General features: G+C 51.9%; 1 protein-coding gene across 1 annotated transcript in view; it reads left to right on the top strand.

The window, feature by feature from the left end:
* The first annotated feature begins 1,135 nt into the window (after positions 1 to 1,135).
* The window catches only part of LOC140372616 (gamma-aminobutyric acid receptor subunit alpha-2-like), a 53,032-nt gene continuing 32,773 nt past the window's right edge, over positions 1,136 to 21,394 (top strand). The window contains exons 1-3 of the mRNA XM_072459733.1: positions 1,136 to 1,354; positions 1,440 to 1,522; positions 5,746 to 5,889. Coding sequence (XP_072315834.1) covers positions 1,200 to 1,354; positions 1,440 to 1,522; positions 5,746 to 5,889 — 382 coding nt within the window. The 5' untranslated portion in view covers positions 1,136 to 1,199. The remainder of the gene's footprint in view (positions 1,355 to 1,439; positions 1,523 to 5,745; positions 5,890 to 21,394) is intronic.

The following is a 21,394-nucleotide window of genomic DNA, read 5'->3' as shown; positions in this document are numbered from 1 at the left end:
GCGTTCTGAGACTAACGAGGGCTTGGCGTTGTCGTGGGCAGGAGGTTCTAGAGCGTTCTGAGACTAACGAGGGCTTGGCGTTGTCGTGGGCAGGAGGTTCTAGAGCGTTCTGAGACTAACGAGGGCTTGGCGTTGTCGTGGGCAGGAGGTTCTAGAGCGTTCTGAGACTAACGAGGGCTTGGCGTTGTCGTGGGCAGGAGGTTCTAGAGCGTTCTGAGACTAACGAGGGCTTGGCGTTGTCGTGGGCAGGAGGTTCTAGAGCGTTCTGAGACTAACGAGGGCTTGGCGTTGTCGTGGGCAGGAGGTTCTAGAGCGTTCTGAGACTAACGAGGGCTTGGCGTTGTCGTGGGCAGGAGGTTCTAGAGCGTTCTGAGACTAACGAGGGCTTGGCGTTGTCGTGGGCAGGAGGTTCTAGAGCGTTCTGAGACTAACGAGGGCTTGGCGTTGTCGTGGGCAGGAGGTTCTAGAGCGTTCTGAGACTAACGAGGGCTTGGCGTTGTCGTGGGCAGGAGGTTCTAGAGCGTTCTGAGACTAACGAGGGCTTGGCGTTGTCGTGGGCAGGAGGTTCTAGAGCGTTCTGAGACTAACGAGGGCTTGGCGTTGTCGTGGGCAGGAGGTTCTAGAGCGTTCTGAGACTAACGAGGGCTTGGCGTTGTCGTGGGCAGGAGGTTCTAGAGCGTTCTGAGACTAACGAGGGCTTGGCGTTGTCGTGGGCAGGAGGTTCTAGAGCGTTCTGAGACTAACGAGGGCTTGGCGTTGTCGTGGGCAGGAGGTTCTAGAGCGTTCTGAGACTAACGAGGGCTTGGCGTTGTCGTGGGCAGGAGGTTCTAGAGCGTTCTGAGACTAACGAGGGCTTGGCGTTGTCGTGGGCAGGAGGTTCTAGAGCGTTCTGAGACTAACGAGGGCTTGGCGTTGTCGTGGGCAGGAGGTTCTAGAGCGTTCTGAGACTAACGAGGGCTTGGCGTTGTCGTGGGCAGGAGGTTCTAGAGCGTTCTGAGACTAACGAGGGCTTGGCGTTGTCGTGGGCAGGAGGTTCTAGAGCGTTCTGAGACTAACGAGGGCTTGGCGTTGTCGTGGGCAGGAGGTTCTAGAGCGTTCTGAGACTAACGAGGGCTTGGCGTTGTCGTGGGCAGGAGTACACCATCGACGTGTTCTTCCGTCAGAGCTGGAAGGACGAGCGGCTCACGTTCCGAGGGCCCATGAACATTCTCCCTCTGAACAACCTCATGGCCTCCAAGATCTGGACTCCAGACACGTTCTTCCACAACGGGAAGAAGTCTGTGGCCCACAACATGACCATGCCCAACAAGCTGCTGCGCATCAAGGACGACGGCACGCTGCTGTACACCATGAGGTAAGACCAGGACCGGGACCGGGACCAGGACCGGGACTAAACCGGGACAAAACCAGGACTCAAGCAGTATTTGTGTCTTCTTCAGGTTAACGGTTCACGCTGAGTGTCCGATGCATCTGGAGGACTTCCCCATGGACTCTCACTCCTGCCCCCTGAAGTTCGGCAGCTGTAAGTACAACACCTCTGACCAGAAGCTGATTATCCAATCAGAGAGCAGAAGAGCTCCTCACTTTGGTTTGCACAAGTGAAATTAAATATGAAATATAGTTTGATAGAATAAGTCTGATCAGAGGACAGATCAGAGGACAGATCAGAGGACAGATCAGAGGACAGATCAGAGGACAGATCAGAAGACAGATCAGAGGACAGATCAGAGGACAGATCAGAGGACAGATCAGAAGACGGATCAGAGGACAGATCAGAAGACAGATCAGAGGACAGATCAGAAGACAGATCAGAGGACAGATCAGAGGACAGATCAGAGGACACATCAGAAGACAGATCAGAAGACAGATCAGAGGACAGTTCAGAAGACAGATCAGAGGACAGATCAGAAGACAGATCAGAAGACAGATCGGAGGACAGATCAGAAGACAGATCAGAGGACAGATCAGAGGACAGATCAGAGGACAGATCAGAAGACAGATCAGAGGACAGATCAGAGGACAGATCAGAGGACAGATCAGAAGACGGATCAGAGGACAGATCAGAAGACAGATCAGAGGACAGATCAGAAGACAGATCAGAGGACAGATCAGAGGACAGATCAGAGGACACATCAGAAGACAGATCAGAAGACAGATCAGAGGACAGATCAGAAGACAGATCAGAGGACAGATCAGAAGACAGATCAGAAGACAGATCGGAGGACAGATCAGAGGACACATCAGAAGACAGATCAGAAGACAGATCAGAGGACAGATCAGAGGACAGATCAGAGGACAGATCAGAAGACAGATCAGAGGACAGATCAGAGGACAGATCAGAGGACAGATCAGAAGACAGATCAGAGGACAGATCAGAGGACAGATCAGAGGACAGCTCAGAGGACAGATCAGAGGACAGATCAGAGGACAGATCAGAAGACAGATCAGAGGACAGATCAGAGGACAGATCAGAGGACAGATCAGAAGACAGATCAGAGGACAGATCAGAAGACAGATCAGAGGACAGATCAGAAGACAGATCAGAGGACAGATCAGAGGACAGATCAGAGGACACATCAGAAGACAGATCAGAAGACAGATCAGAAGACAGATCAGAGGACAGATCAGAAGACAGATCAGAGGACAGATCGGAAGACAGATCGGAAGACAGATCGGAGGACAGATCAGAGGACACATCAGAAGACAGATCAGAAGACAGATCAGAGGACAGATCAGAGGACAGATCAGAGGACAGATCAGAAGACAGATCAGAGGACAGATCAGAAGACAGATCAGAAGACAGCTCAGAGGACAGATCAGAGGACAGATCAGAAGACAGATCAGAAGACAGATCAGAAGACAGATCAGAGGACAGATCAGAAGACAGATCAGAGGACAGATCAGAAGACAGATCCGAGGACAGATCAGAAGACAGATCAGAGGACAGATCAGAGGACAGATATGAGGACAGATCAGAGGACAAATCAGAAGACAGATCAGAGGACAGATCAGAGGACAGATCAGAAGACAGATCAGAGGACAGATCAGAAGACAGATCAAAGGACAGATCAGAGGACAGATCAGAGGACAGATCAGACTTCCTGGTAACATAGTCTAAACGTTTCAAGAAGAACCCGGGACCAGGAGCAGAGGTCATGTGACAGGTGTAACAGGTGTCACAGGTGTCACAAGTGTCACAAGTGTCACAGGTGTCACAGGTGTCACAAGTGTCACAGGTGTCACAGGTGTCACAGGTGTCACAAGTGTCACAAGTGTCACAGGTGTCACAAATGTAACAGGTGTAACAAGTGTAACAGGTGTCACAAGTGTCACAGGTGTCACAGGTGTCACAAGTGTCACAGGTGTCACAGGTGTCACAGGTGTCACAAGTGTCACAAGTGTCACAGGTGTAACAGGTGTAACAGGTGTAACAGGTGACACAGGTGTAACAGGTGTCACAAGTGTCACAGGTGTCACAAATGTAACAGGTGTAACAAGTGTAACAGGTGTCACAAGTGTCACAGGTGTCACAGGTGTCACAAGTGTCACAGGTGTAACAGGTGACACAGGTGTCACAGGTGTCACAGGTGTCACAGGTGTAACAGGTGTAACAGGTGTAACAGGTGACACAGGTGTCACAGGTGTCACAGGTGTCACAGGTGTAACAGGTGTAACAGGTGACACAGGTGTCACAGGTGTAACAGGTGTAACAGGTGACACGGGTGTCACAGGTGTCACAGGTGTAACAGGTGACACAGGTGTCACAGGTGTCACAGGTGTCACAGGTGTCACAGGTGTAACAGGTGACACAGGTGACACAGGTATAACAGGTGTCACAGGTGACACAGGTCTAACAGGTGTCACAGGTGTCACAAGTGTCACAGGTGTCACAGGTGTAACAGGTGTAACAGGTGTAACAGGTGTCACAGGTGTCACAGGTCTAACAGGTGTCACAGGTGTCACAAGTGTCACAGGTGTCACAGGTGTAACAGGTGTAACAGGTGTAACAGGTGTCACAGGTGTAACAGGTGTAACAGGTGTAACAGGTGTCACAGGTGTCACAGGGGTCACAGGTGTAACAGGTGACACAGGTGACACAGGTATAACAGGTGTCACAGGTGTAACAGGTATAACAGGTGTAACAGGTGTCACAGGTGACACAGGTGACACAGGTGTAACAGGTGTAACAGGTGTCACAGGTGACACAGGTGTCACAAGTGTCACAGGTGTCACAGGTGTAACAGGTGTAACAGGTGACACAGGTGTCACAGGTGTCACAGGTGTAACAGATGTCACAGTTGTAAAAGGTGTCACAGGTGTCACAAGTGTCACAGGTGTCACAGGTGTCACAGGTGACACAGGTGTCACAGGTGTCACAAGTGTCACAGGTGTCACAGGTGTCACAAGTGTCACAGGTGTCACAGGTGTCACAGGTGTCACAAGTGTCACAGGTGTCACAAATGTAACAGGTGTAACAGGTGTAACAGGTGTCACAAGTGTCACAGGTGTCACAGGTGTCACAAGTGTCACAGGTGTCACAGGTGTCACAGGTGTAACAGGTGTAACAGGTGACACAGGTGTCACAGGTGTCACAGGTGTAACAGGTGTCACAGGTGTCACAGGTGTCACAGGTGTCACAAGTGTCACAGGTGTCACAGGTGTAACAGGTGTAACAGGTGACACAGGTGTCACAGGTGTCACAGGTGTAACAGGTGTAACAGGTGTAACAGGTGACACAGGTGTCACAGGTGTCACAAGTGTCACAGGTGTCACAAGTGTCACAGGTGTCACAGGTGTCACAGGTGTCACAGGTGTCACAGGTGTAACAGGTGACACAGGTGTCACAGGTATAACAGGTGTCACAGGTATAACAGGTGACACAGGTGTCACAGGTGTAACAGGTGTCACAAGTGTCACAGGTGTCACAGGTGTAACAGGTGTAACAGGTGTAACAGGTGTCACAGGTGTAACAGGTGTCACAGGTGTCACAAGTGTCACAGGTGTCACAGGTGTAACAGGTGTAACAGGTGTAACAGGTGTCACAGGTGTAACAGGTGTCACAGGTGTCACAAGTGTCACAGGTGTCACAGGTGTAACAGGTGTAACAGGTGACACAGGTGTAACAGGTGACACAGGTGTAACAGGTGTAACAGGTGTCACAGTTGTCACAGGTGTAACAGGTATAACAGGTGTAACAGTTGTCACAGGTGTCACAGGGGTCACAAGTGTCACAGGTGTCACAAGTGTCACAGGTGTCACAGGTGTCACAGGTGTAACAGGTGTAACAGGTGTCACAGGTGACACAGGTGTAACAGGTGTAACAGGTGTCACAGGTGACACAGGTGTCACAGGTGTCACAGGTGTAACAGGTGTCACAGGTGTCACAGGTGACACAGGTGTCACAGGTATAACAGGTGTAACAGGTGTAACAGGTGTAACAGGTGACACAGGTGTCACAAGTGTAACAGGTGTAACAGGTGTCACAGGTGTCACAGGTGTAACAGGTGTCACAGGTGTCACAGGTGTCACAGGTGTAACAGGTGTCACAGGTGTCACAGGTGTCACAGGTGTCACAGGTGTCACAGGTGTAACAGGTGTCACAGGTGTCACAGGTGTAACAGGTGACACAGGTGTCACAGGTATAACAGGTGTAACAGGTGTAACAGGTGTAACAGGTGACACAGGTGTAACAGGTGTAACAGGTGACACAGGTGTAACAGGTGTAACAGGTGTTGTTGTCCTCAGACGCCTACACCATCTCTGAAGTGACCTACATCTGGACCAGGAACGCCTCAGACTCTGTGGTGGTGGAGAGAGAGAGCTCCAGGCTCAACCAGTACGACCTGCTGGGCCAGTCTGTGGGACAAGAGACCATCAAGTCCAGCACCGGTGAGTCCTGCACCTCCTGCACCACATCCTGCACCTCCTACATCACATCCTGCACCTCCTATATCACATCCTGCACCTCCTGCACCTCCTGCATCACATCCTGCACCTCCTACATCACATCCTGCACCTCCTACATCACATCCTGCACCTCCTGCACCACATCCTGCACCTCCTACATCACATCCTGCACCTCCTACATCACATCCTGCACCTCCTGCACCACATCCTGCACCTCCTACATCACATCCTGCACCTCCTGCACCACATCCTGCACCTCCTACATCACATCCTGCACCTCCTACATCACATCCTGCACCTCCTGCACCACATCCTGCACCTCCTACATCACATCCTGCACCTCCTACATCACATCCTGCACCTCCTGCACCTTCTGCATCACATCCTGCACCTCCTACATCACATCCTGCACCTCCTACATCACATCCTGCACCTCCTGCACCACATCCTGCACCTCCTACATCACATCCTGCACCTCCTACATCACATCCTGCACCTCCTGCACCACATCCTGCACCTCCTACATCACATCCTGCACCTCCTACATCACATCCTGCACCTACTGCACCACATCCTGCACCTCCTACATCACATCCTGCACCTCCTACATCACATCCTGCACCTCCTGCACCACATCCTGCACCTCCTACATCACATCCTGCACCTCATACATCACATCCTGCACCTCCTACATCACATCCAGCACCTCCTACATCACATCCAGCACCTCCTGCACCACATCCTGCACCTCCTACATCACATCCAGCACCTCCTGCACCACATCCTGCACCTCCTACATCACATCCTGCACCTCCTACATCACATCCAGCACCTCCTACATCACATCCTGCACCACATTCTGTACCTCCTACATCACATCCTGCACCTCCTGCACCTCATACATCACATCCTGCACCTCCTGCATCTCCTACATCACATCCTGCACCTCCTACATCACATCCTGCACCTCATACATCACATCCTGCACCTCCTGCACCACATCCTGCACCTCCTACATCACATCCATCACCTCCTACATCACATCCTGCACCTCCTACATCACATCCAGCACCTCCTGCACCACATCCTGCACCTCCTACATCACATCCAGCACCTCCTGCACCACATCCTGCACCTCCTACATCACATCCTGCACCTCCTACATCACATCCAGCACCTCCTACATCACATCCTGCACCTCCTACATCACATCTTGCACCTCCTGCACCACATCCTGCACCTCCTACATCACATCCTGCACCTCTTGCATCACATCCTGCACCTCCTACATCACATCCAGCACCTCCTGCACCACATCCTGCACCTCCTGCACCACATCCTGCACCTCCTACATCACATCCTGCACCTCTTGCATCACATCCTGCACCTCCTACATCACATCCTGCACCTCTTGCATCACATCCTGCACCTCCTACATCACATCCAGCACCTCCTGCACCACATCCTGCACCTCCTACATCACATCCAGCACCTCCTGCACCACATCCTGCACCTCCTACATCACATCCTGCACCTCTTGCATCACATCCTGCACCTCCTACATAACATCCTGCACCTCCTACATCACATCCTGCACCACATCCTGTACCTCCTTCATCACATCCTGCACCTCTTGCACCTCCTACATCACATCCAGCACCTCCTGCACCACATCCTGCACCTCCTACATCACATCCTGCACCTGTTGCATCACATCCTGCACCTCCTACATCACATCCTGCACCTCCTATATCACATCCTGCACCACATCCTGTACCTCCTACATCACATCCTGCACCTCCTGCACCTCATACATCACATCTTGCACCTCCTGCACCTCCTACATCACATCCAGCACCTCCTACATCACATCCTGCACCTCCTACATCACATCCTGCACCTCCTACATCACATCGTGTTTACAGAGGTAACAACAAAATTATGTTTCAAAAGCCACATTCAGGAGTTTTCTGTTGTTTCAACACGTTTAAAAAAAATATATGATGAGAAAAAAATCCATTTTAATGTTATGGGGTCATAGGGTCATAGGGTCACCGGGTCATAGGGTCGCAGGGTCACGAGATCATGGGGTCACGGGATCATCGGATCGCAGGGTCATGGGATCATAGGTCACAGGGTCATGGGGTCATAGGGTAACGGGGTCACATGATCATGGGGTCATAGGGTCACGGGGTCACATGATCATGGGGTCATAGGGTCACGGGGTCGTTCATGTTCATTCATGTTTAATGAATGTCCCTGTTCTTAGAGCTGGTGAAACTTAAAATCACTTTGATCTGGTTTGATTACGTGATTCTTCTGAGATCACGTGATCCTTCTGAGATCACGTGGTTCTTCTGAGATCACGTGGTTCTTCTGAGATCACGTGATTCGGTTCTTGTGAGATCACGTGGTTCTTCTGAGATCACGTGATTCTTCTGAGATCACGTGGTTCTTCTGAGATCACGTGGTTCTTCTGAGATCACGTGATTCGGTTCTTGTGAGATCACGTGGTTCTTCTGAGATCACGTGATTCTTCTTCTGAGATCACGTGGTTCTTCTGAGATCACGTGGTTCTTCTGAGATCATGTTTGTGGTGCTGGAGCTCAGAGTGGGAGTGTGTTTTTGCCCTGCAGTGATCTGTGCGTCTCTGAACATTACATTACGACTCTTCTCTCGCTCTGATCCTGGGACGCTCGTCTTCTCTTGTCTTCTCTCGCTCTGATCCTGGGACGCTCGTCTTCTCTTGTCTTCTCTCGTCTTCTCTCGTCTTCGCTCGTCTTCGCTCGTCTTCTCTTGTCTTCTCTCGTCTTCGCTCGACTTCTCTCGTCTTCTCTCGTCTTCTCTCGCTCTGATCCTGGGACGCTCGTCTTCTCTTGTCTTCTCGTCTTCGCTCGTCTTCTCTCGTCTTCGCTCGTCTTCTCTCGTCTTCTCTCGTCTTCTCTCGCTCTGATCCTGGGACGCTCGTCTTCTCTTGTCTTCTCTCGTCTTCGCTCGACTTCTCTCGTCTTCTCTCGTCTTCTCTCGCTCTGATCCTGGGACGCTCGTCTTCTCTCGTCTTCTCTCGTCTTCTCTCGTCTTCGCTCGACTTCTCTCGTCTTCTCTCGTCTTCTCTCGCTCTGATCCTGGGACGCTCGTCTTCTCTTGTCTTCTCTCGTCTTCTCTCGTCTTCGCTCGTCTTCGCTCGTCTTCTCTTGTCTTCTCTCGTCTTCGCTCGACTTCTCTCGTCTTCTCTCGTCTTCTCTCGCTCTGATCCTGGGACGCTCGTCTTCTCTTGTCTTCTCGTCTTCGCTCGTCTTCTCTCGTCTTCGCTCGTCTTCTCTCGTCTTCTCTCGCTCTGATCCTGGGACGCTCGTCTTCTCTCGTCTTCTCTCGTCTTCGCTCGACTTCTCTCGTCTTCTCTCGTCTTCTCTCGTCTTCTCTCGCTCTGATCCTGGGACGCTCGTCTTCTCTTGTCTTCTCTCGTCTTCTCTCGTCTTCGCTCGTCTTCGCTCGTCTTCTCTTGTCTTCTCTCGTCTTCGCTCGACTTCTCTCGTCTTCTCTCGTCTTCTCTCGCTCTGATCCTGGGACGCTCGTCTTCTCTTGTCTTCTCGTCTTCGCTCGTCTTCTCTCGTCTTCGCTCGTCTTCTCTTGACTTCTCTCGTCTTCTCTCGCTCTGATCCTGGGACGCTCGTCTTCTCTTGTCTTCTCTCGTCTTCGCTCGACTTCTCTCGTCTTCTCTCGTCTTCTCTCGCTCTGATCCTGGGACGCTCGTCTTCTCTCGTCTTCTCTCGTCTTCTCTCGTCTTCGCTCGACTTCTCTCGTCTTCTCTCGTCTTCTCTCGCTCTGATCCTGGGACGCTCGTCTTCTCTTGTCTTCTCTCGTCTTCTCTCGTCTTCGCTCGTCTTCGCTCGTCTTCTCTTGTCTTCTCTCGTCTTCGCTCGACTTCTCTCGTCTTCTCTCGTCTTCTCTCGCTCTGATCCTGGGACGCTCGTCTTCTCTTGTCTTCTCGTCTTCGCTCGTCTTCTCTCGTCTTCGCTCGTCTTCTCTTGACTTCTCTCGTCTTCTCTCGCTCTGATCCTGGGACGCTCGTCTTCTCTTGTCTTCTCTCGTCTTCGCTCGACTTCTCTCGTCTTCTCTCGTCTTCTCTCGCTCTGATCCTGGGACGCTCGTCTTCTCTTGTCTTCTCTCGTCTTCTCTCGTCTTCGCTCGTCTTCGCTCGTCTTCTCTTGTCTTCTCTCGTCTTCGCTCGACTTCTCTCGTCTTCTCTCGTCTTCTCTCACTCTGATCCTGGGACGCTCGTCTTCTCTCATCTTCTCTCATCTTCTCTCATCTTCTCTCGTCTTCTCTCGTCTTCTCTTGTCTTCTCTCGTCTTCTCTCAGTTTCGCTCGTCTTCTCTCATCTTCTCTCGTCTTCTCTCGTCTTCTCTTGTCTTCTCTCGTCTTCTCTCGTCTTCTCTTGTCTTCTCTCGTCTTCTCTCGTTTTCGCTCGTCTTCTCTCATCTTCTCTCGTCTTCTCTCGTCTTCTCTCGTCTTCGCTCGTCTTCTCTCATCTTCTCTCGTCTTCGCTCGTCTTCTCTCATCTTCTCTCGTCTTCTCTCGTCTTCTCTCGTCTTCTCTCCCTCTGATCGTGGGACGCTCGTCTTCTCTCGTCTTCTCTCGTCTTCTCTCGCTCTGATCCTGGGACGCTCGTCTTCTCTCGTTTTCTCTCGTCTTCTCTCGTCTTCTCTCCCTCTGATCGTGGGACGCTCGTCTTCTCTCGTCTTCTTTCGCTCTGATCGTGGGACGCTCGTCTTCTCTCGTCTTCTTTCGCTCTGATCCTGGGACGCTCGTCTTCTCTCATCTTCTCTCGTCTTCTCTCGTCTTCGCTCGTCTTCTCTTGTCTTCTCTCGACTTCTCTCGTCTTCTCTCGCTCTGATCCTGGGACGCTCGTCTTCTCTTGTCTTCTCTCGTCTTCGCTCGACTTCTCTCGTCTTCTCTCGTCTTCTTTCGCTCTGATCCTGGGACGCTCGTCTTCTCTTGTCTTCTCTCGTCTTCGCTCGTCTTCTCTCGTCTTCGCTCGTCTTCTCTTGTCTTCTCTCGACTTCTCTCGTCTTCTCTCGCTCTGATCCTGGGACGCTCGTCTTCTCTTGTCTTCTCTCGTCTTCGCTCGACTTCTCTCGTCTTCTCTCGTCTTCTCTCGCTCTGATCCTGGGACGCTCGTCTTCTCTTGTCTTCTCTCGTCTTCGCTCGTCTTCTCTCGTCTTCTCTCGTCTTCTCTCGTCTTCTCTCATCTTCTCTCTTCTCTCGTCTTCGCTCGTCTTCTCTCGTCTTCTCTCGTCTTCGCTCGTCTTCTCTCGTCTTCTCTCGCCTTCGCTCGTCTTCTCTCGTCTTCTCTTGTCTTCTCTCGTCTTCGCTCGACTTCTCTCGTCTTCTCTCGTCTTCTCTCGCTCTGATCCTGGGACGCTCGTCTTCTCTTGTCTTCTCGTCTTCGCTCGTCTTCTCTCGTCTTCGCTCGTCTTCTCTTGACTTCTCTCGTCTTCTCTCGCTCTGATCCTGGGACGCTCGTCTTCTCTTGTCTTCTCTCGTCTTCGCTCGACTTCTCTCGTCTTCTCTCGTCTTCTCTCGCTCTGATCCTGGGACGCTTGTCTTCTCTTGTCTTCTCTCGTCTTCGCTCGTCTTCTCTCGTCTTCTCTCGTCTTCGCTCGTCTTCTCTTGTCTTCTCTCGACTTCTCTCGTCTTCTCTCGCTCTGATCCTGGGACGCTCGTCTTCTCTTGTCTTCTCTCGTCTTCGCTCGACTTCTCTCGTCTTCTCTCGTCTTCTCTCGTCTTCTCTCATCTTCTCTCTTCTCTCATCTTCGCTCGTCTTCTCTCGTCTTCTCTCGTCTTCGCTCGTCTTCTCTCGTCTTCTCTCGTCTTCGCTCGTCTTCTCTCGTCTTCTCTCGTCTTCGCTCGTCTTCTCTCGTCTTCTCTCGCTCTGATCCTGGGACGCTCGTCTTCTCTCATCTTCTCTCATCTTCTCTCGTCTTCTCTCGTCTTCTCTCGTTTTCGCTCGTCTTCTCTCATCTTCTCTCGTCTTCGCTCGTCTTCTCTCATCTTCTCTCGTCTTCTCTCGTCTTCTCTCGTCTTCTCTCGTCTTCTCTCCCTCTGATCGTGGGACGCTCGTCTTCTCTCGTCTTCTCTCGTTTTCTCTCGTCTTCTCTCGTCTTCTCTCCCTCTGATCGTGGGACGCTCGTCTTCTCTCGTCTTCTTTCGCTCTGATCCTGGGACGCTCGTCTTCTCTCATCTTCTCTCGCCTTCTCTCGTCTTCGCTCGTCTTCTCTTGTCTTCTCTCGTCTTCTCTCGTCTTCTCTCGCACTGATCCTGGGACGCTTGTCTTCGCTCGTCTTCTCTTGTCTTCTCTCGCACTGATCCTGGGACGCTCGTCTTCTCTCGTCTTCTCTCGTCTTCTCTCGTCTTCGCTCGACTTCTCTCGTCTTCTCTCGTCTTCTCTCGCTCTGATCCTGGGACGCTCGTCTTCTCTTGTCTTCTCTCGTCTTCTCTCGTCTTCGCTTGCCTTCGCTCGTCTTCTCTTGTCTTCTCTCGTCTTCGCTCGACTTCTCTCGTCTTCTCTCGCTCTGATCCTGGGACGCTCGTCTTCTCTTGTCTTCTCGTCTTCGCTCGTCTTCTCTCGTCTTCGCTCGTCTTCTCTTGACTTCTCTCGTCTTCTCTCGCTCTGATCCTGGGACGCTCGTCTTCTCTTGTCTTCTCTCGTCTTCGCTCGACTTCTCTCGTCTTCTCTCGTCTTCTCTCATCTTCTCTCGTCTTCGCTCGTCTTCTCTTGTCTTCTCTCGACTTCTCTCGTCTTCTCTCGTCTTCGCTCGTCTTCTCTTGTCTTCTCTCGTCTTCTCTTGTCTTCTCTCGTCTTCGCTCGACTTCTCTCGTCTTCTCTCGTCTTCTCTCGCTCTGATCCTGGGACGCTCGTCTTCTCTTGTCTTCTCTCGTCTTCTCTCGTCTTCGCTCGCCTTCGCTCGTCTTCTCTTGTCTTCTCTCGTCTTCGCTCGACTTCTCTCGTCTTCTCTCGCTCTGATCCTGGGACGCTCGTCTTCTCTTGTCTTCTCGTCTTCGCTCGTCTTCTCTCGTCTTCGCTCGTCTTCTCTTGACTTCTCTCGTCTTCTCTCGCTCTGATCCTGGGACGCTCGTCTTCTCTTGTCTTCTCTCGTCTTCGCTCGACTTCTCTCGTCTTCTCTCGTCTTCTCTCATCTTCTCTCGTCTTCTCTCGTTTTCGCTCGTCTTCTCTCATCTTCTCTCGTCTTCTCTCGTCTTCTCTCGTCTTCGCTCGTCTTCTCTCATCTTCTCTCGTCTTCGCTCGTCTTCTCTCATCTTCTCTCGTCTTCTCTCGTCTTCTCTCGTCTTCTCTCCCTCTGATAGTGGGACGCTCGTCTTCTCTCGTCTTCTCTCGTCTTCTCTCGCTCTGATCCTGGGACGCTCGTCTTCTCTCGTTTTCTCTCGTCTTCTCTCGTCTTCTCTCCCTCTGATCGTGGGACGCTCGTCTTCTCTCGTCTTCTTTCGCTCTGATCGTGGGACGCTCGTCTTCTCTCGTCTTCTTTCGCTCTGATCCTGGGACGCTCGTCTTCTCTCATCTTCTCTCGTCTTCTCTCGTCTTCGCTCGTCTTCTCTTGTCTTCTCTCGACTTCTCTCGTCTTCTCTCGCTCTGATCCTGGGACGCTCGTCTTCTCTTGTCTTCTCTCGTCTTCTGTCGTCTTCTCTCGTCTTCTCTCGCTCTGATCCTGGGACGCTCGTCTTCTCTTGTCTTCTCGTCTTCGCTCGTCTTCTCTCGTCTTCGCTCGTCTTCTCTTGACTTCTCTCGTCTTCTCTCGCTCTGATCCTGGGACGCTCGTCTTCTCTTGTCTTCTCTCGTCTTCGCTCGACTTCTCTCGTCTTCTCTCGTCTTCTCTCGCTCTGATCCTGGGACGCTCGTCTTCTCTTGTCTTCTCTCGTCTTCGCTCGTCTTCTCTCGTCTTCTCTCGTCTTTGCTCGTCTTCTCTTGTCTTCTCTCGACTTCTCTCGTCTTCTCTCGCTCTGATCCTGGGACGCTCGTCTTCTCTTGTCTTCTCTCGTCTTCGCTCGACTTCTCTCGTCTTCTCTCGCTCTGATCCTGGGACGCTCGTCTTCTCTTGTCTTCTCTCGTCTTCGCTCGTCTTCTCTCGTCTTCTCTCGTCTTCTCTCATCTTCTCTCGTCTCTCGTCTTCGCTCGTCTTCTCTCGTCTTCTCTCGTCTTCGCTCGTCTTCTCTCGTCTTCTCTCGTCTTATCTCGCTCTGATCCTGGGACGCTCGTCTTCTCTCATCTTCTCTCATCTTCTCTCATCTTCTCTCGTCTTCTCTCGTCTTCTCTTGTCTTCTCTCGTCTTCTCTCGTTTTCGCTCGTCTTCTCTCATCTTCTCTCGTCTTCTCTCGTCTTCTCTCGTCTTCGCTCGTCTTCTCTCATCTTCTCTCGTCTTCGCTCGTCTTCTCTCATCTTCTCTCGTCTTCTCTCGTCTTCTCTCGTCTTCTCTCCCTCTGATCGTGGGACGCTCGTCTTCTCTCGTCTTCTCTCGCTCTGATCCTGGGACGCTCGTCTTCTCTCGTTTTCTCTCGTCTTCTCTCGTCTTCTCTCCCTCTGATCGTGGGACGCTCGTCTTCTCTCGTCTTCTTTCGCTCTGATCCTGGGACGCTCGTCTTCTCTCGTCTTCTCTCGTCTTCTCTCGTCTTCGCTCGTCTTCTCTTGTCTTATCTCGATTTCTCTCTTCTTCTCTCGCTCTGATCCTGGGACGCTCGTCTTCTCTTGTCTTCTCTCGTCTTCGCTCGACTTCTCTCGTCTTCTCTCGTCTTCTCTCGCTCTGATCCTGGGACGCTCGTCTTCTCTTGTCTTCTCTCGTCTTCGCTCGTCTTCGCTCGTCTTCTCTTGTCTTCTCTCGTCTTCGCTCGACTTCTCTCGTCTTCTCTCGTCTTCTCTCGCTCTGATCCTGGGACGCTCGTCTTCTCTTGTCTTCTCGTCTTCGCTCGACTTCTCTCGTCTTCTCTCGTCTTATCTCGCTCTGATCCTGGGACGCTCGTCTTCTCTCATCTTCTCTCATCTTCTCTCATCTTCTCTCGTCTTCTCTCGTCTTCTCTTGTCTTCTCTCGTCTTCTCTCGTTTTCGCTCGTCTTCTCTCATCTTCTCTCGTCTTCTCTCGTCTTCTCTTGTCTTCTCTCGTCTTCTCTCGTCTTCTCTTGTCTTCTCTCGTCTTCTCTCGTTTTCGCTCGTCTTCTCTCATCTTCTCTCGTCTTCTCTCGTCTTCTCTCGTCTTCGCTCGTCTTCTCTCATCTTCTCTCGTCTTCGCTCGTCTTCTCTCATCTTCTCTCGTCTTCTCTCGTCTTCTCTCGTCTTCTCTCCCTCTGATCGTGGGACGCTCGTCTTCTCTCGTCTTCTCTCGTCTTCTCTCGCTCTGATCCTGGGACGCTCGTCTTCTCTCGTTTTCTCTCGTCTTCTCTCGTCTTCTCTCCCTCTGATCGTGGGACGCTCGTCTTCTCTCGTCTTCTTTCGCTCTGATCGTGGGACGCTCGTCTTCTCTCGTCTTCTTTCGCTCTGATCCTGGGACGCTCGTCTTCTCTCATCTTCTCTCGTCTTCTCTCGTCTTCGCTCGTCTTCTCTTGTCTTCTCTCGACTTCTCTCGTCTTCTCTCGCTCTGATCCTGGGACGCTCGTCTTCTCTTGTCTTCTCTCGTCTTCGCTCGACTTCTCTCGTCTTCTCTCGTCTTCTTTCGCTCTGATCCTGGGACGCTCGTCTTCTCTTGTCTTCTCTCGTCTTCGCTCGTCTTCTCTCGTCTTCGCTCGTCTTCTCTTGTCTTCTCTCGACTTCTCTCGTCTTCTCTCGCTCTGATCCTGGGACGCTCGTCTTCTCTTGTCTTCTCTCGTCTTCGCTCGACTTCTCTCGTCTTCTCTCGTCTTCTCTCGCTCTGATCCTGGGACGCTCGTCTTCTCTTGTCTTCTCTCGTCTTCGCTCGTCTTCTCTCGTCTTCTCTCGTCTTCTCTCATCTTCTCTCTTCTCTCGTCTTCGCTCGTCTTCTCTCGTCTTCTCTCGTCTTCGCTCGTCTTCTCTCGTCTTCTCTCGCCTTCGCTCGTCTTCTCTCGTCTTCTCTTGTCTTCTCTCGTCTTCGCTCGACTTCTCTCGTCTTCTCTCGTCTTCTCTCGCTCTGATCCTGGGACGCTCGTCTTCTCTTGTCTTCTCGTCTTCTCTCGTCTTCTCTCGTCTTCGCTCGTCTTCTCTTGTCTTCTCTCGACTTCTCTCGTCTTCTCTCGCTCTGATCCTGGGACGCTCGTCTTCTCTTGTCTTCTCTCGTCTTCGCTCGACTTCTCTCGTCTTCTCTCGTCTTCTCTCATCTCTCTTCTCTCATCTTCGCTCGTCTTCTCTCGTCTTCTCTCGTCTTCGCTCGTCTTCTCTCGTCTTCTCTCGTCTTCGCTCGTCTTCTCTCGTCTTCTCTCGCTCTGATCCTGGGACGCTCGTCTTAGCTCGTCTTCTCTCGTCTTATCTCGCTCTGATCCTGGGACGCTCGTCTTCTCTCATCTTCTCTCATCTTCGCTCGTCTTCTCTCATCTTCTCTCGTCTTCGCTCGTCTTCTCTCATCTTCTCTCGTCTTCTCTCGTCTTCTCTCGTCTTCTCTCCCTCTGATCGTGGGACGCTCGTCTTCTCTCGTCTTCTCTCGTCTTCTCTCGCTCTGATCCTGGGACGCTCGTCTTCTCTCGTTTTCTCTCGTCTTCTCTCGTCTTCTCTCCCTCTGATCGTGGGACGCTCGTCTTCTCTCATCTTCTCTCGTCTTCTTTCGCTCTGATCGTGGGACGCTCGTCTTCTCTCGTCTTCTTTCGCTCTGATCCTGGGACGCTCGTCTTCTCTCATCTTCTCTCGCCTTCTCTCGTCTTCGCTCGTCTTCTCTTGTCTTCTCTCGTCTTCTCTCGTCTTCTCTCGCACTGATCCTGGGACGCTTGTCTTCGCTCGTCTTCTCTTGTCTTCTCTCGCACTGATCCTGGGACGCTCGTCTTCTCTCGTCTTCTCTCGTCTTCTCTCGTCTTGGCTCGACTTCTCTCGTCTTCTCTCGTCTTCTCTCGCTCTGATCCTGGGACGCTCGTCTTCTCTTGTCTTCTCTCGTCTTCTCTCGTCTTCGCTCGCCTTCGCTCGTCTTCTCTTGTCTTCTCTCGTCTTCGCTCGACTTCTCTCGTCTTCTCTCGCTCTGATCCTGGGACGCTCGTCTTCTCTTGTCTTCTCGTCTTCGCTCGTCTTCTCTCGTCTTCGCTCGTCTTCTCTTGACTTCTCTCGTCTTCTCTCGCTCTGATCCTGGGACGCTCGTCTTCTCTTGTCTTCTCTCGTCTTCGCTCGACTTCTCTCGTCTTCTCTCGTCTTCTCTCATCTTCTCTCGTCTTCGCTCGTCTTCTCTTGTCTTCTCTCGACTTCTCTCGTCTTCTCTCGTCTTCGCTCGTCTTCTCTTGTCTTCTCTCGCACTGATCCTGGGACGCTCGTCTTCTCTCGTCTTCTCTCGTCTTCTCTCGCTCTGATCCTGGGACGCTCGTCTTCTCTTGTCTTCTCTCGTCTTCTCTCGTCTTCGCTCGCCTTCGCTCGTCTTCTCTTGTCTTCTCTCGTCTTCGCTCGACTTCTCTCGTCTTCTCTCGCTCTGATCCTGGGACGCTCGTCTTCTCTTGTCTTCTCGTCTTCGCTCGTCTTCTCTCGTCTTCGCTCGTCTTCTCTTGACTTCTCTCGTCTTCTCTCGCTCTGATCCTTGGACGCTCGTCTTCTCTTGTCTTCTCTCGTCTTCGCTCGACTTCTCTCGTCTTCTCTCGTCTTCTCTCGTCTTCTCTCGTCTTCGCTCGTCTTCTCTCATCTTCTCTCGTCTTCGCTCGTCTTCTCTCATCTTCTCTCGTCTTCTCTCGTCTTCTCTCGTCTTCTCTCCCTCTGATCGTGGGACGCTCGTCTTCTCTCGTCTTCTCTCGTCTTCTCTCGCTCTGATCCTGGGACGCTCGTCTTCTCTCGTTTTCTCTCGTCTTCTCTCGTCTTCTCTCCCTCTGATCGTGGGACGCTCGTCTTCTCTCGTCTTCTTTCGCTTGATCGTGGGACGCTCGTCTTCTCTCGTCTTCTTTCGCTCTGATCCTGGGACGCTCGTCTTCTCTCGTCTTCTCTCGTCTTCGCTCGTCTTCTCTTGTCTTCTCTCGACTTCTCTCGTCTTCTCTCGCTCTGATCCTGGGACGCTCGTCTTCTCTTGTCTTCTCTCGTCTTCGCTCGTCTTCTCTCGTCTTCTCTCGTCTTCGCTCGTCTTCTCTTGTCTTATCTCGATTTCTCTCTTCTTCTCTCGCTCTGATCCTGGGACGCTCGTCTTCTCTTGTCTTCTCTCGTCTTCGCTCGACTTCTCTCGTCTTCTCTCGTCTTCTCTCGCTCTGATCCTGGGACGCTCGTCTTCTCTTGTCTTCTCTCGTCTTCGCTCGTCTTCTCTCGTCTTCTCTCGTCTTCGCTCGTCTTCTCTTGTCTTCTCTCATCTTCTCTCGTCTTCGCTCGACTTCTCTCGTCTTCTCTCGCTCTGATCCTGGGACGCTCGTCTTCTCTTGTCTTCTCTCGTCTTCGCTCGTCTTCTCTCGTCTTCTCTCGTCTTCTCTCATCTTCTCTCGTCTCTCGTCTTCGCTCGTCTTCTCTCGTCTTCTCTCGTCTTCGCTCGTCTTCTCTCGTCTTCTCTCGTCTTATCTCGCTCTGATCCTGGGACGCTCGTCTTCTCTCATCTTCTCTCATCTTCTCTCATCTTCTCTCGTCTTCTCTCGTCTTCTCTTGTCTTCTCTCGTCTTCTCTCGTTTTCGCTCGTCTTCTCTCATCTTCTCTCGTCTTCTCTCGTCTTCTCTTGTCTTCTCTCGTCTTCTCTCGTCTTCTCTCGTTTTCGCTCGTCTTCTCTCATCTTCTCTCATCTTCTCTCGTCTTCTCTTGTCTTCTCTCGTCTTCTCTCGTTTTCGCTCGTCTTCTCTCATCTTCTCTCGTCTTCTCTCGTCTTCGCTCGTCTTCTCTCATCTTCTCTCGTCTTCGCTCGTCTTCTCTCATCTTCTCTCGTCTTCTCTCGTCTTCTCTCCCTCTGATCGTGGGACGCTCGTCTTCTCTCGTCTTCTCTCGTCTTCTCTCGCTCTGATCCTGGGACGCTCGTCTTCTCTCGTTTTCTCTCGTCTTCTCTCGTCTTCTCTCCCTCTGATCGTGGGACGCTCGTCTTCTCTCGTCTTCTTTCGCTCTGATCGTGGGACGCTCGTCTTCTCTCGTCTTCTTTCGCTCTGATCCTGGGACGCTCGTCTTCTCTCATCTTCTCTCGTCTTCTCTCGTCTTCGCTCGTCTTCTCTTGTCTTCTCTCGTCTTCGCTCGACTTCTCTCGTCTTCTCTCGTCTTCTCTCGCTCTGATCCTGGGACGCTCGTCTTCTCTTGTCTTCTCTCGTCTTCGCTCGTCTTCTCTCGTCTTCTCTCGTCTTCGCTCGTCTTCTCTTGTCTTCTCTCGACTTCTCTCGCTCTGATCCTGGGACGCTCGTCTTCTCTTGTCTTCTCTCGTCTTCTCTCGTCTTCTCTCGTTTTCGCTCGTCTTCTCTCATCTTCTCTCATCTTCTCTCGTCTTCTCTTGTCTTCTCTCGTCTTCTCTCGTTTTCGCTCGTCTTCTCTCATCTTCTCTCGTCTTCTCTCGTCTTCGCTCGTCTTCTCTCATCTTCTCTCGTCTTCGCTCGTCTTCTCTCATCTTTTCTCGTCTTCTCTCGTCTTCTCTCCCTCTGATCGTGGGACGCTCGTCTTCTCTCGTCTTCTCTCGTCTTCTCTCGCTCTGATCCTGGGATGCTCGTCTTCTCTCGTTTTCTCTCGTCTTCTCTCGTCTTCTCTCCCTCTGATCGTGGGACGCTCGTCTTCTCTCGTCTTCTTTCGCTCTGATCGTGGGACGCTCGTCTTCTCTCGTCTTCTTTCGCTCTGATCCTGGGACGCTCGTCTTCTCTCATCTTCTCTCGTCTTCTCTCGTCTTCGCTCGTCTTCTCTTGTCTTCTCTCGTCTTCGCTCGACTTCTCTCGTCTTCTCTCGTCTTCTCTCGCTCTGATCCTGGGACGCTCGTCTTCTCTTGTCTTCTCTCGTCTTCGCTCGTCTTCTCTCGTCTTCTCTCGTCTTCGCTCGTCTTCTCTTGTCTTCTCTCGACTTCTCTCGCTCTGATCCTGGGACGCTCGTCTTCTCTTGTCTTCTCTCGTCTTCTCTCGTCTTCTCTCGTTTTCGCTCGTCTTCTCTCATCTTCTCTCATCTTCTCTCGTCTTCTCTTGTCTTCTCTCATCTTCTCTCGTTTTCGCTCGTCTTCTCTCATCTTCTCTCGTCTTCTCTCGTCTTCGCTCGTCTTCTCTCATCTTCTCTCGTCTTCGCTCGTCTTCTCTCATCTTTTCTCGTCTTCTCTCGTCTTCTCTCCCTCTGATCGTGGGACGCTCGTCTTCTCTCGTCTTCTCTCGTCTTCTCTCGCTCTGATCCTGGGATGCTCGTCTTCTCTCGTTTTCTCTCGTCTTCTCTCGTCTTCTCTCCCTCTGATCGTGGGACGCTCGTCTTCTCTCGTCTTCTTTCGCTCTGATCGTGGGACGCTCGTCTTCTCTCGTCTTCTTTCGCTCTGATCCTGGGACGCTCGTCTTCTCTCATCTTCTCTCGTCTTCTCTCGTCTTCGCTCGTCTTCTCTTGTCTTCTCTCGTCTTCGCTCGACTTCTCTCGTCTTCTCTCGTCTTCTCTCGCTCTGATCCTGGGACGCTCGTCTTCTCTTGTCTTCTCTCGTCTTCGCTCGTCTTCTCTCGTCTTCTCTCGTCTTCGCTCGTCTTCTCTTGTCTTCTCTCGACTTCTCTCGCTCTGATCCTGGGACGCTCGTCTTCTCTTGTCTTCTCTCGTCTTCGCTCGACTTCTCTCGTCTTCTCTCGACTTCTCTCGCTCTGATCCTGGGACGCTCGTCTTCTCTTGTCTTCTCTCGTCTTCGCTCGTCTTCTCTCGTCTTCTCTCGTCTTCTCTCGTCTTCTCTCATCTTCTCTCTTCTCTCGTCTTCGCTCGTCTTCTCTCGTCTTCTCTCGTCTTCGCTCGTCTTCTCTCGTCTTCTCTCGTCTTCTCTCGCTCTGATCCTGGGACGCTCGTCTTCGCTCGTCTTCTCTTGTCTTCTCTCGTCTTCGCTCGACTTCTCTCGTCTTCTCTCGTCTTCTCTCGCTCTGATCCTGGGACGCTCGTCTTCTCTTGTCTTCTCGTCTTCGCTCGTCTTCTCTCGTCTTCGCTCGTCTTCTCTTGACTTCTCTCGTCTTCTCTCGCTCTGATCCTGGGACGCTCGTCTTCTCTTGTCTTCTCTCGTCTCCGCTCGACTTCTCTCGTCTTCTCTCGTCTTCTCTCGCTCTGATCCTGGGACGCTCGTCTTCTCTTGTCTTCTCTCGTCTTCGCTCGTCTTCTCTCTTCTTCTCTCGACTTCTCTCGTCTTCTCTCGCTCTGATCCTGGGACGCTCGTCTTCTCTTGTCTTCTCTCGTCTTCGCTCGTCTTCTCTC

The sequence above is a fragment of the Eucyclogobius newberryi genome, unplaced genomic scaffold (assembly GCF_026437365.1).
Source record: "Eucyclogobius newberryi isolate DKJ021-1_F unplaced genomic scaffold, fEucNew1.0.hap1 SCAF_265, whole genome shotgun sequence".
Taxonomy (NCBI): Eukaryota; Metazoa; Chordata; class Actinopteri; order Gobiiformes; family Gobiidae; genus Eucyclogobius; species Eucyclogobius newberryi.
Note: the sequence above shows the minus strand (reverse complement) of the source record. Positions and strands in the feature narration are given on the sequence as shown.